Source organism: Oncorhynchus keta, chromosome 29 (genome assembly GCF_023373465.1).
Source record: "Oncorhynchus keta strain PuntledgeMale-10-30-2019 chromosome 29, Oket_V2, whole genome shotgun sequence".
In the NCBI taxonomy this organism is placed as follows: Eukaryota; Metazoa; Chordata; class Actinopteri; order Salmoniformes; family Salmonidae; genus Oncorhynchus; species Oncorhynchus keta.
The window spans coordinates 15,851,823-15,866,517 of record NC_068449.1 but is presented as its reverse complement, the minus strand read 5'-3'; the positions used below and the strand labels follow the sequence as shown (position 1 = coordinate 15,866,517).

At 43.1% G+C, this 14,695-nt stretch overlaps 1 protein-coding gene across 2 annotated transcripts in view; it reads right to left on the bottom strand.

Annotated features, from left to right (window-relative positions):
• LOC118362337 (filamin-A-interacting protein 1-like) overlaps positions 1 to 14,695 on the bottom strand; it is a 34,034-nt gene that overhangs the window by 15,172 nt on the left and 4,167 nt on the right. The window contains exons 1-4 of one of the 2 annotated variants that reach the window (XM_035742582.2): positions 11,330 to 11,469; positions 4,057 to 4,357; positions 3,512 to 3,685; positions 2,960 to 3,138 (exon numbers count right to left, since the gene is read on the bottom strand). In XM_035742582.2, coding sequence (XP_035598475.1) covers positions 2,960 to 3,138; positions 3,512 to 3,685; positions 4,057 to 4,350 — 647 coding nt within the window. In that variant the 5' untranslated portion in view covers positions 4,351 to 4,357; positions 11,330 to 11,469. Of the gene's footprint in view, positions 1 to 2,959; positions 3,139 to 3,511; positions 3,686 to 4,056; positions 4,358 to 11,329; positions 11,470 to 14,695 lie in introns of those variants that run through there. The other variant, XM_035742581.2, reaches the window with a different exon arrangement.

Genomic DNA, 14,695 nt, shown 5'->3' with positions numbered 1-14,695 from the left:
CATCCTTTGTTTCCCTGAGGAATGTAGTTGGAGGCGCAGCAGCCTGTAATGTGTCAGAGGGTTGTGGATGAAAGATGAGACGCTGTGCCTGTCAAAACACAGCCGTGGACTGTAATCGCTGCTCTTGAGGGGGAAAAGCATTAAGCGCTCAGCTACAGCATAATCGATAAACTACATCTCATTGGTTTGATCACAATGATGGCAAGCGGCATTAAATGCCTCTCTTTTGAATACAACTTGTATCAACCACAGCAACGCTTCTATTCCCTAATTTACAACATACTGCATGTGAAAATGAAGTCAAGAGCAGAGCTAGCAATCCCTTCACTCAAAATTCCTTCAGTAGTTTGGTGTAAGACCTGTATGTGTTTTCGTTTTTTTTCTTGCACACTCACACACGTCAGTGAGCTATTTAAATGAATAGGTGTGAAATGGATGGACATGTAGACAGATTGCTCCCACCTTGCACTGACAGAGAGCATCATCAAAACAGTGGCAACTCTCTACCAGGTGTGTGTGCGTGCGTGCGTGTGTGCGGCCCTTTCCTGACTCCAGGCCAGGGGAATGTGGGCTCAGCCAGTGCTGATGGAGCAGGAGACCTTAAACACAGGGCTGTAGGCACTAAGAGGAGGTTGTGGAGGGCAGTAGGCTGAACACTGGCCAACCAGGACAGTGAAACAACCTGACAGAGGCTGTCACCGGCACCACTAACACCTACATTAAGATCAACTGGACTTAAAGTAGATCTACCTACTGAAACCTGTAAACTCCAGCAACTATCTCAGGTTTGGATTGAACAAATTATAGTTCATAACCACCTTGGTTTGTAGAATGAAAGTCACTGCTGTCTCGTACTGTACATAGCTAGAACCTGATGAAGCCTAGTCGAACTTAGTCCCACTGACTGTATCTGTTTCTCTGGGGTTGGTTAATGTGGAAGGCTTTCATCAGTCTGAAGGTTCATTAAAGGGAATTCCTGCGGTTGCTATCTCTCTCTAAAAAAACGTGAAACCTGCTGCCTGGGGTTAGGCATGTTCAGGGTCTACCTCAGTCAGGTGTCAATCAAACACATCCGGGGCAAAGGTTCAAGTTTGTTCTACTGTTTGGAACCAATGAACAGTACTCCCTCTGTCCTCTTTCTCCTTCTCCCAGGCCTCTCCCACTGTCTCTGATGACGACTCTTCTGACAGTGATGTAGCCTTCATGGTCTGTCTCCTGAGTTGTCCAATAAAAGGGAAGGAGATGGTGCTGTGGAGCTTTGAGAGTACATTGGGCCTGTCTGGGAGATGCTGTTTGAAGTTTTATAGCTTATGAAACACAGCTGGGGCTCCACTCTGGCCTGCAGATGACTGGGTGTGGGGAACATACACGCACACACACCGTAGTTCTAACACATCATCTATCGGCCAGAGTAAATGGTCTGTGTCCAGAGGTGGCTGGTACTGCACGCATTAACCCTCAGCACAACTGAACATTTAAAACTGTGCAATGGCCCTTTATGCTGCTGCTGGATCCAAGGGAAATGCATGGACGTTATGGGCATGCAGGTTCTCCATGCCCCCATTGCCCACAGGGAGAAGAGCAAACACATATGTCTCTGTATTGGGAAGCAACAATAGTGCTTGCTGCAAAAGCCTCATCCAATGGATCTAGCCAGTGGAATCTGTTAAAGTTATCTGGCCCTCTGACTTTACAAGTCCTGGCCATATGATAGGTATCATATAAACCCTGGTGATTAGTGTGAATGGGAGTCCCAGTGTCGGGCCATGGTTCCGCTTGGCTTCGAGGGCAGGGTGAGGTCACACACTGGTCAGATGACGTCATTCATCCCTCTGTGTGAGTAGTTTAATCCAACCTGGACTCAGGGGTAGATGTAATATAGTAAAAGTAAATCTGAGAAATTACAATGATCAAATCGAAGTGTATTCGGTCACATGCCCCGAATACAACCGGATGTAAACTTTATAGTCAAATGCTTACTCACCATCCCATTCTCAACAATGCAGAGTTAAAAAGTAAGATGAATATTTGCTAAATAACAAAAAAGGAAGTAACACAATAAAATCTGTAATGAGGCTACATACAAGGAGTACCAGTACTGAGTTAATGTGCAGGGTTATGAGGTAGTTGAGGTAAATTAGGTAATACTGTATGTACATGTGGGTAGGGGTAAAAGTGACTAGGCAACCAGGATATATAATAAACAGAGTAGCAGCAACAGCTTGTGTGAAAGTATAGAACAGGAAGGCCTGCACACTGTTGAAATTCCCAATTCACTGTTTTATTGACAACATTTTGTATGACAGTGTGTGTGTGTAGCGTCAATATGCATGTGTGTGTTGGAGTGTCAGTGGAGTGAGTGGGTAGAGTCGAGTGGGAAGGGAGTTAGTGTAAATCAATTAAGATAAAGAAATACATAATAAAGGGGTCAATGTAAATTGCCGTGCGGTAGCAGAGAGAACAGTCTAGGACTTGGGTGGATGGAGTCTTTGACCATTTTTAGAGCCTTCCTCTGACACCGCTTGGTATAGAGGTTAGAATGATATGTTACCTTTCGTATGGTATGTATACATTTGTGGATGACCATCATCCATTTCATATTATATTATTATCATATGAGATGTGTCATTCTTAACATATTTCTCTTTCTCATGTCTGATCCCTTTGAGAGGTTCCCGCTCTCTGTGTCCTTACATACTCCTCTCACACACACAGTCATGCTTGGACTACTGAAGCCTAGGTCCCAATGGTCCTGATGACCTGATCTGAACCTCCACCAGATGATGTCATGGGAGAAAGAGAACTGGGAGATATTGCCTCATCACCAACTTCATTATGCTCCAATGCTGAGTAAACCTTTTCTTACTTTAATTCTCTCAGCTTTGGGTCAGAACGAAATTAACAAGAGTCTCTTCCTCATCCTCTGACCTCTCTCTTTTCCTCCCCCTCATCATCTTACCTCTCTCTCTCCTGCTCCAATAGGTTAGTGAATTCGTCACTCTTGTTCATGTAGTCAGCATGCTTGTGCTTCTCGCTGTCCAGCTCGTGCACGGTGCGGCGATGACACTTCTCAGTCAATAGAAGCTGTTCCAGCATGCGCCGATACGTGTCCTTGTGTTTATCCTGCAGACGGTCCAGCTGAGGAACACACAACACAGAATAATCATTAGACTGTAACTCTGACTATTCAGTCAACTAGTGTACTTCTGTCTTGTTGATCTATGATTCCTTATTGTATAACAAAACTGGTAGATTTCATGGCAAAAATGTGTAAAACCAATGATGTTCAACATTTGACATCCAGATTTGTCTGTATGAATTACATGGTACTGCAATTGTTGAGGGAGCTACTGTAGCGGTTAACCATTTCAATTAACCTTTTATACCTGTTGTAAACTGTGTACATGACGAATAAAATTGTATTTAAAAAAAGAGAGAAAAAAAGAATACTACAATCAATATTATTGGTTTGTAAGGTAATACGTATCTGTCAGTACTATTGGTGACTAACCTCAGCCATTGGCCACTGGTAGACATTGTCAATGTGTGTTTGTGTGTTGGTGAGAAGGCTGTCTCTCTGTAGGGCCTGGAGGGCTGTGGTAGGAGCTGCAGAACCATAGTGGGACTTCAGAGCTTCCAGACGTGTCCTCTCAGTCTTCAGCACACGGATAACATCCTCCCTCGCCTGGGGGTTACACACACAAAAAACACACTCTCTTAGTGCTTTGAAAAAAAACTTGCAAGTTATTGTTTATAAGAATCTCCTTTAGTGCACCAAGGGACTACTCTTACAAGGCAAGGTAAGAGCAGGTTTTCTGTAATGTAATGTGTGTTAGTACCAACATCAGCCACTAGAGGGAGGTGTAGTATTGACAAAAATATATCTAATTTTGGACTAAAATATTTACAATAAAAGTATGGCAATCGGTTCCACCTAGTGGATAATGAAAGTAAACATCATCCCAGCAGACAAGATTAATGGTTCACTCCACAGTTAACTATTAAGCTATGCACAATATCATCATATGGTAGTTTATCAATATGAATCAGACTCACCTGAACCTCACCTTCCATGACCCCTAGCAGCCTCAGAAGGTCCTTTTTAGTAAGGTCCATGATTCCCAGTCTTTTGTCACTAGTACCTAAGCTGTCCTCGGTTGACTTCTCTATGTCAGAGACCACCACCACCTCCTCCACCAACTCCTCAATGTTTGGTTGAACTTTGACCTTCAGACTCTTTATGGGTGTATGCAGATTTACACCCTCTTCCTGGTTGATGTCTTGTGTTGCCTGGGGAACACCGAGTACCCCATTGGCTGGGCTCTCCACCCCACTGCTCTTGGACCTCATCCTCTATCTGGCCATAGAAAAATAACAGAGGGAATCCTATTTTAATATTGTGCTCCTCTCTACCTGTGCAGCAATGAATAAAAGTGAGGGAAATTGTCAACTAAATCAATATACTTAATGTCAATAGAATCTGTACAAACATCAATTGAAAGCATGTGAAAAGTGAGAAAGAGAGTGTGAGTGTGTTTGAGACAGAGAACGAGAGAGAGATACAGAGAGAGAAAATACAAATAAACATCCTGGACACTAGTCAGACTGTGGACACATCACTTACAGTCGGTGTTATGGCCTTGGAAATGCATCTTCATACCCATCCTCCCTCATCCCTTTCCTGTGCCTTTCTGACCATCTTATATTCAATGACAGGAGATTATATGGTGTGAGGTCAACTATAAGAGTGCTCCAAGGCAGCATGTCCTGCATCTGTCATTTCTCTATTCTATCCGAGTTTAGACAAATATTCTACATACAAAATCACTCGACAGTGTGTGCATGTGGTGGTAGAGTGTGTGTGCATATGTGTGGTGTGTGTGTGTGTGTTCGTGACAAGTATTTATGACATGTCCTGTTCTTTTTCAGAATATCTCATGCTGGGTGGTGACACGTTGGATGGGAGGACGCTGGAACATTTGCAGCAAAGCTGGGTGTTTGTCTTGTTTGTCATGCTAATCTGTAAACAATTTGGGATCCAACTCAAAAAGAGATACAGGGCTTGAACTATGATGGTCTGTATGCACCATGTTATACAGTAAGACCAGGTCAGAGGATACCAGGTTACATTGCATTCATGTACTGTTGAGTCATCCTGTGTCTGTTGTGGTCAAGTGCACTGCACACAGTGTAGGTCAGGGGTACTCAACTACTGTATGAGGTCCACAGAAATTCCCTGCGGTCAAAGGTCCGGATGGATATTGTCTTTATCGGCATAGTAACAAACCCCTACCTCGGGATCCATGCCACCCCATAATATTTTATAATATTTTATTAATATTTTCCAGTTTTGTAGCTAATTTCCTACAATTCAACACATTTTGCCATGTCTTATGTGTGCATCTGAAAAAGTTACAGATGCGCAAATATCATATCTCCAAGACATGCTAACCTCACCATTACAATAACAGGGGAGGTTAGCATTTTGGGGGTGTATGATATTTATGCTTTTGCACTACTGACCAAGCACTACTACATTTCAAAATTGTACTTTGTGTATTCTACTATTACAACTCTCAACCAAATTGCATTGAAATCTAAGTTCTTCAAATTCTTCTTCTTATTATTATTATATATGAAATATATAAATACACTGAGTATACAAAACATTAAGAACACCTGCTCTTTCCATGACATACACTGACCAGGTGAAAGCTATGATCCCTTATTGATGTCACTTCAATCAGTGTAGATTAAGGGGAGGAGACATATTAAAGAAGGATTTTTAACTCTGTTTGGTGTCGTCAGTGTATATACATTTATTTATTTTGGTCGGGACCCACGGTCCGTATTGACCCCACTCCGGGTCCAGGTCCAAACCTCGTTCCACCTGCTGAGTATGGCTAATGTAGGTCATCAATGCATTACATTTACATTTAAGTCATTTAGCAGACGCTCTTATCCAGAGCGACTTACAAATTGGTGCATTCACCTTATGACATCCAGTGGAACAGCCTAAATCTTTTGTGTGTGTGCATGCACTGTATGTGTTAAACTTCATAGAGCTTTGATCTTAGAGCATCTCTCCTCCTCCCTGAAAGAGTTGTGATTAATGGAACAACTTCATTCCCTTGAAGGAGTTGTGATTTAATGGAACGACTATAGACCCTTGAAGGAGTTGTGATTAATGGAACAACTACAGTCACCTGAAGGAGTTGTGATTAATGGAACAACTAGTTCCCTGAAGGAGTTGTGATTAATGGAACAACTATAGACCCTTGAAGGAGTTGTGATTAATGGAACAACTAGTTCCCTGAAGGAGTTGTGATTAATGGAACAACTATAGTCCCTTGAAGGAGTTGTGATTAATGGAACAACTAGTTCCCCGAAGGAGTTGTGATTAATGGAACAACTATAGACCCTTGAAGGAGTTGTGATTAATGGAACAACTACATTCACCTGAAGGAGTTGTGATTAATGGAACAACTAGTTCCCTGAAGGAGTTGTGATTAATGGAACAACTATAGTCCCTTGAAGGAGTTGTGATTAATGGAACAACTAGTTTCCTGAAGGAGTTGTGATTAATGGAACAACTATAGTCCCTTGAAGGAGTTGTGATTAATGGAACAACTACAGTCCCTTGAAGGACTTGTGATTAATGGAACAACTAGTTCCCTGAAGGAGTTGTGATTACTGGAACAACTAGTTCCCTGAAGGAGTTGTGATTAATGGAACAACTATAGACCCTTGAAGGAGTTGTGATTAATGGAACAACTACATTCACCTGAAGGAGTTGTGATTAATGGAACAACTAGTTCCCTGAAGGAGTTGTGATTAATGGAACAACCATAGTCCCTTGAAGGAGTTGTGATTAATGGAACAACTAGTTCCCTGAAGGAGTTGTGATTAATGGAACAACTATAGTCCCTTGAAGGAGTTGTGATTAATGGAACAACTACAGTCCCTTGAAGGAGTTGTGATTAATGGAACAACTAGTTCCCTGAAGGAGTTGTGATTACTGGAACAACTAGTTCCCTGAAGGAGTTGTGATTAATGGAACAACTATAGACCCTTGAAGGAGTTGTGATTAATGGAACAACTACAGTCCCTTGAAGGAGTTGTGATTAATGAAACAACTAGTCCCATGAAGGAGTTGTGATTAATGGAACAACTAGTCCCCTGAAGGAGTTGTGATTAATGAAACAACTAGTCCCTTGAAGGAGTTGTGATTAATGGAACAACTACAGTCCCTTGAAGGAGTTGTGATTAATGGAACAACTAGTCCCCTGAAGGAGTTGTGAATAATGGAGCAACTACAGTCCTTTGAAGGAGTTGTGATTAATGGAACAACTAAAGTCACCTGAAGGAGTTGTGATTAATGGAACAACTACAGTCCCCTTACTGTGAACAAGTGTTCTCTCTGTGATTCTGTTCTGGTACAGTATGACATCACAGTCCGGAACCTCCTACGACGGTCCACAGTCCAGAACCTGCTGCGACGGTCCACAGTCCGGAACCTCCTGCAATGGTCCACTCCAGGGCAGGAGCCTTCCTCTGCACCGATGCCCAGTCCAGGCACGGTGTCCAGTCCCACTCCAAGGCCGGAGCCTTCCTCTGTGCCGGTGCCCAGTCCAGGCACGGCGTCCAGCCCCGCTCCAAGGCCGGAGCCTTCCTCTGCGCCGGTGCCCAGTCCAAGCATGGCGTCCAGTCCCGCTCTAAGGCCGGAGCCTTCCTCTGCACCGATGTCAAGGCACGGCGTCCAGTCCTGCTCCATGGCCGGAGCCTTCTTCTGCGCCGGTGCCCAGTCCATGCACGTTGTCCAGTCCAGCTCCAAGGCCGGAACCCTCCCCTGCGCCGGTGCCCCATCCAGGCACAACGTCCAGTCTAGCTCCAAGGCCGGATTCTTCCTCTGCGCCGGTTTCCGGTCCAGGCACGGCGTTCAGTCCCGCTCCATGGCAGGAGCCTTCCTCTGTGCCGACGTCCAGTCCAGGCACGGCGTCAAGTCCCGCTCCAAGGCCGCGGCCTTCCTCTGCGCCGGTGCCCAGTCCAGGTGCGGCGTTCAACCCAGCTCCATGGCCGGGGCCCTCCTCTGCGCCGAGGCCCAGTCTGGGCATGGCGTTCTACTCGGCTCCATGGCCGGACCCGCGGTCTGGGCGGGGGCAAGGTCCAGCACGAGAGCCGCCACCAATGCTGGATCCGCGGGATGAGCTGGTTCTTTGTTCCGCACCAGAGCCGGCACCAATGCTGGCGGATCCAGCATCGGATCCTTGCAGGTGATGTCACACGACCCCTGACTCATCCTCTGAGCCATCTTGAGCTGAGTGAGCTCACAGAACTATGTCACACATTCCCTCTCCCCTACACGACTCCACCGCTCCCTCTGCTCTGAGATCAGTTTGAGGCTCAAATAGGCCAGAACAGCACAACACTGGGACTGTGAACATCAATAAAGAACAGTAACTCATTCTAACCTCGATGAAAACAAGATGTTCACTAGGAGAGCTATGAGACTGGGAGCAAAGCAGGCCTGACTGTACTGTATGTATGTGTGAGATACAGGGTTCTGACAGCGGTTCACTGGAGTTTTCAGCTCACTCCTAAGGGATTTGTTTATCTTCCTCTTTAGTAGCTGTCTGACTCTGCAGAGCTCTTACTGATCAGAATGACTTAATGGCGTCTGAAACGAATCTACCCTAATCTCAAATGTTTCCTGGAAAAAGGTCCAGATGCAAGAAAGGGTTGAAAGAAAAGATCTTCCAAAATAAGAGAGAAGAAAAGCCATCTCAAGTGGTGAATTGGGCTACTCAGACTGCTTTCCGTGCCCTGTAGTACATTACAGTATAATAACATCACATTGAGTCAAACTGGAGTGATTTTCTCTAGCACAGTAGACTACCCAGTACCCACTGCTATGCCACTCCTCAGCCCTGCCAGGACAGGTGCAGGCAAGGATAAAGAGGTACCAAGGTTACACTCTATGCCTTGGTGATGTAACATCTACAGTACTGTACTGTACTTGACTCCAGCAAAGGATTATATTCCAATGGCACGTTGTGTTAGCTAATCCAAGTTTTTCATTTTAAATGGCTAATTGATCATTAAAAAAACCCTTTTGCAATTATGTTAGCACAGCTGAAAATTGTTGTGCTAAAGAAGCAATAAAACTGGCCTTCTTTAGACTATTTGAGTATCTGGAGCATCAGCATTTGTGGGTTCGATTACAAGCTCAAAATGGCTAGAAACAAAGACTTTCTTCTGAAACTCGTCAGTCTATTCTTATTCCGAGAAATGAAGGCTATTCCATGCAAGAAATGTTCAAGAAACCTAAGATCTCGTATAATACTGTACAGCGCAAACTGGCTCTAACCAGAATAGAAAGAGGAGTGGGAGGCCCCGGTGCACAACTGAGCAAGAGGACAAGTACATTAGAGTGTCTAGTTTGAGAAACAGATGCCTCACAAGTCCTCAACTGGCAGCTTCATTAAATAGTATCTGCAAAACACCAGTCCCAACGTCAACAGTGAGGAGGCAACTCTGGGATGCTGGCCTTCTAGGCAGAGTTTCAAAGAAAAGTCCCTATCTCAGACTGGCCAATAAAAATAAAAGATTAAGATCGGCTAAAGAACACAGACACTGGACAGAGGAACACTGCCTAGAAGGCCAGCATCCTGGAGTCGCCTCTTCACTGTTGACGTTGAGACTGGAGTTTTGTAAATAGTAAAGTACAGATACCCCAGAAAAACTACTTAAGTAGTACTTTAAAGTATTTTTACTTAAGCACTTTACACCACTGTTCACCACAGTGTTTGGATCGATAGGCTTTACTGAGTATTACTGTAAACCACTGAGATAAGAATAACACAGTGACCAATCCACTGGCTCTCAAATGACCACACGTTTATGTGGTCTTCGTCTGGTTTAAAAGGTGGGTTAAGAGAGGTTGTAAGAGGCCAGAGAGGAATCAGACACAACCATATTTTGAAAGCACCTACTTCTCTCACACACTTCAAAACAAAACTCTGGATATTGTTTTAAACTCATGGTCAGGACATGAACCTAAGTACATTCAATGTAAAACTTGCAATTATTATTGAGGTACATGCACACTTCCAATATGTAACTATGCAACAGCTCTGTAGAGTACAGTATCACTTCTCCCTAGTTAATTTGGGCTTCATCCTCCATTTAACTTTGGAAAAATACTTTAGCTACAACTTCTGGCTCCTTTGGCTTCCACCTATGATTCCAAACTCCAAGAACTCATTTATTTTTCCTCTAGCACAGTTTAATTAAACCGATTCTTATTCCCACAGTTCTGTATGGATTGTGTAATGCTATCAGCTGGAACATGCATTACTTTGATTCAAGGGTAATGAGCTGATTGGGAGTTAAGCCATGAAAGCTCAACATTCACATGGAACTGAGGTTAGATAGATAGCTGACTGGACACTGTTCAAATAGACCATTTCAGGATAATGATCTATTGCTCCAATTTCACCAAGGCGTAATGATAACAAAACCTTCTCTATACCCTTAACTCCTTCCAATTTTTGTGTTTTCTATTTAAATTTCAATCAGATTCCTATAGCATGACTCTCCGTTTCAGCTCAATGGTTTGCAACTGTTGTGAGTGAAGTGAATTCTAAGAGGGCAAATGGGGATTCCAAAGCCACGTGGCCTCTGAGCCTCACATACCATTCCTGCATGTTGCATTCCCTTCTTCCCTAATGTGGAGGGAGCTGGCTAATGGACAATGAGCCCTCACTGGGTACCCCTGACCAGCATGCCCACAAATCCATGGAATCCAAGTCATCTGTAGTATGTTACTGTCTGACTGCCTGCATCAAACGCCCAAGTTCCCTCTGATGAGAAGGCCAGGGCCTAATGATCTGTGAAGGCATGGGACTAAAGTAAGGTTGGGTCCCATGTCTACTCCCACATAGCCAGGCTAGACCCTGGCGGTCATGGCCAGCTGTCACTCAGGGTATTTATAGGGTCTCCGACCCCAACACACGTTCTCCTGGTCCATGCTGGAGAAAAAGGAGCCCTATCACTTTAGCTGTGATCAGCAAGTAAACAGATGCCTTTCACTGAAAGGGAGTCCAGCAGCTTTAGGTTGGGGTACAACATACTGATCAAATGATCAAGGAAAAGCAACAATATTTGGCTACAGCTACACCACCTACATACAATCCAAATTCAACTACAAGGTATGTGGACATACTGTGAAAATAAACAAACTGTGTTGGAGGACCTGATTTAGCCAGTGGATGTGAACTCTTTCCCAGATATAGAGTTGTTGTTGTTGTTGTTTGTGTGAGATCTGTACCTCCTCTTCCAGTGCTCCTCCAGAGGTCCCTCCCAGACTGCATGGCTACATGGTCCTGATTTGGCCTGTGATGTCAGCCTTAGTTGATAGATAGCTCCTGCTCCCTGAGACACAAGTGACAGCAGTTGTCGGGATTCCAGGGGCCCTCCGAACTCTTTGGAAAAAAGTATTGTTTGATTGGGGGAGTTTGATATACTCACTGGGAAAAAACTAGTTGAATCAACGTGTTGTTTCCACGTCATTTCAATGTGATGACGTCGAATCAACGTGGACAACTCATTGGATTTGCAACCAACTTTTAACCTAAATCCAATGTCATGGTAATATTTTTGGTTGATTTCACATTGAATTGACCTTAGTTGAAAACACCACAAATGTAAATCAAAAATAGACGTTGAACTGACGTCCATGCCCATTGGGTAGCCACGCTATGAACCCAACGTGACTAAATATGGGCTGGGAACTGTGCCTCAGCATGAAGGAGTTTGGCAACGCACCACGCCTGCAGACCTGATCAACTACTGTGGGGTCCAATGGCTCTTCCATCTTAACAAGGAAAACATGACTGAAAATATCAGAATTTCAATAAACTGATGTTTCAATCCACCTTGACTCAAAACTGTTAGAGAAATTGTCCTGATTCAAATTTTAGTATTACTGTTTTTACAAGTCCCTGTTTCCCATGTACTGCTACAGACTGGTATGTCTCAGCTTTCTGCAGACACATTCCTCTGCAGACAAACACTGACCTTTCAGGGTCAAATATTACATAACAGACGTGTTTCAGAGGCAAATTTAGTTCAACTCAAGAGTGATGAAGTCTTTTGTCGGTTGAGACAGCTGAACACACTTACAGTATACATATTTCTTGTTGATTGGTATTATATCACTAAATTACACATGGAATTTATGTTTACAATATATTCTTATTTCACTTGGAATTTCATAATACTTTGTTTAACTTTCTAAATACTAGATGACATGGTCACTGCCGACATGGTCCCAGTTCTGTTGGTTACTGTATATGTATATTGGCAACGGTACAGTTTGTCTAGTGATCTGGCCTACTTCTATTTATACTCTGCATCAAAATTTCTTACACCTGACATGTCATCCTGCTAGGGCAGAATATTACTTTCCCTACAAGGTTTCTACTCGTTGTATCCTCTTCATCACCACATTACATACACAGTCTTCTGATTGCAGATGAGGTTCAATGAGTTTCCACCATGAGCAAAAACAGGTCATTTTAACACCAGGGCCACGGTGTCCCAACAGTGTCATGTAAGACAGAAGGAAGACACATACAGTTGAAGTCGGAAGTTTACATACACTTAGGTTGGAGTCATTAAAACTAGTTTACATACACTTAGGTTGGAGTCATTAAAACTAGTTTACATACACTTAGGTTGGAGTCATTAAAACTAGTTTACATACACTTAGGTTGGAGTCATTAAAACTAGTTTACATACACTTAGGTTGGAGTCATTAAAACTAGTTTACATACACTTAGGTTGGAGTCATTAAAACTAGTTTACATACACTTAGGTTGGAGTCATTAAAACTAGTTTACATACACTTAGGTTGGAGTCATTAAAACTAGTTTACATACACTTAGGTTGGAGTCATTAAAACCTCATTTTTCAACCACTCCACAAATTTCTTGTTAACAAACTATAGTTTTGGAAAGTCGGTTAGGACATCTAATTTATGCATGACATAAATCCTTTTTCCATTTTTTTTTCATTTGAGTCAATTGGAGATGTACCTGTGGATGTATTTCAAGGCTTACCTTCAAACTCAGTGCCTCTTTGCTTGACACCATTGGAAAATCAAAAGAAATCAGACAAAACCTCCAAAAATAAATTGTAGACCTCCACAAGTCTGGTTCATCCTTGGGAGCAATTTCCAAACGCTTGAAGGTACCACGTTCATCTGTACAAACAATAGTATGCAAGTATAAACACCATGGGACCACGCAGCCGTCATACCGCTCAGGAAGAAGATGCGTTCTGTCTCCTAGAGATGAACACACTTTGGTGTGAAAAGGGCAAATCAATCCTAGAACAACAGCAACGGACCATGTGAAGATTCTGGAGGAAACAGGTACAAAAGTATCGATATCCACAGTAAAATGAGTCCTATATCGACATAACCTGAAAGGCCGCTCAGCAAGGAAGAAGCCACTGCTCCAAAACCGCCATAAAAAAGCCCGACTATGGTTTGCAACTGCACATGGGGACAAAGATTGTACTTTTTGGAGAAATGTCCTCTGGTCTGATGAAACAAAAATATAACTGTTTGGCCATAATGACCATCGTTATGCTTGGAGGAAAAAGGGGGAGGCTAGATGGCATCATGAGGAAAATTATGTGGCTATATTGAAGCAACATCTCAAGACATCAGTCAGGAATGTAAAGCTGGGTTGCAAATGGGTCTTCCAAATGGACAATGACTCCAAGCATACTTCCAAAGTTGTGGCAAAGGACAACAAAGTCAAGTTATTGGAGTGGCCATCACAAAGCCCTGACCTCAATCCCATAGAAATTTGTTGGCAGAACTGAAAAAGTGTGTGCGAGCAAGGAGGCCTACAAACCTGACTCAGTTACACCAGCTCTGTCAGGATGAATGGGCCAAAATTCACCCAACTTATTGTGGGAAGCTTGTGGAAGGCTACCCGAAACGTTTGACCCAAGTTAATTATTTAACGGCAATGCTACCGAATACTAATTGCGTGTATGTAAACTTCTGACCCACTGGGAATGTGATGAAAGAAATAAAAGATGAAATAAATCACTCTCTACTATTATTCTGACATTTCACATTCTTAAAATAAAGGGGTGATCTTAACTGACCTTAGACAGGGAATTTTTACTAGGATTAAATGTCAGGAATTGTGAAAAACTGAGTTTAAATGTAGTTGGCTAAGGTGTATGTAAACTTCCGACTTCATCTGTACATGAGGGTCAGAAGTTGTACAGGGACCTTCAGTAGATGAAGATGGTGCAGCTAGTCGGCCCTAATACTGTACACTGTAGGCCTATCAAAGGCAATGCAATTCACATACAGATGTAGGATCTTCATTTGAGCCAGTTTGCTACAGCAGGAAAATAATCCTGCAGCAACAGGAAATGTGGATTATAATTGATGGCCATTTTTGTAGGGGTTGATACATTTTTCGTAAGGGAAAGTCAAGTCTGACATTTCAAAGTGGAAATTACAGAAGCCCTTTTAAACCTCCTACACTACACGTTTTACATTTCCTGCATTGCAAGTTCTCCTGAATCACGGTGATAAAATGAAGATCGTACCTGTGTACATTTATCTCCATTTGCTCTGAACGAAGCTTGTATGTCTTCAAGAGCC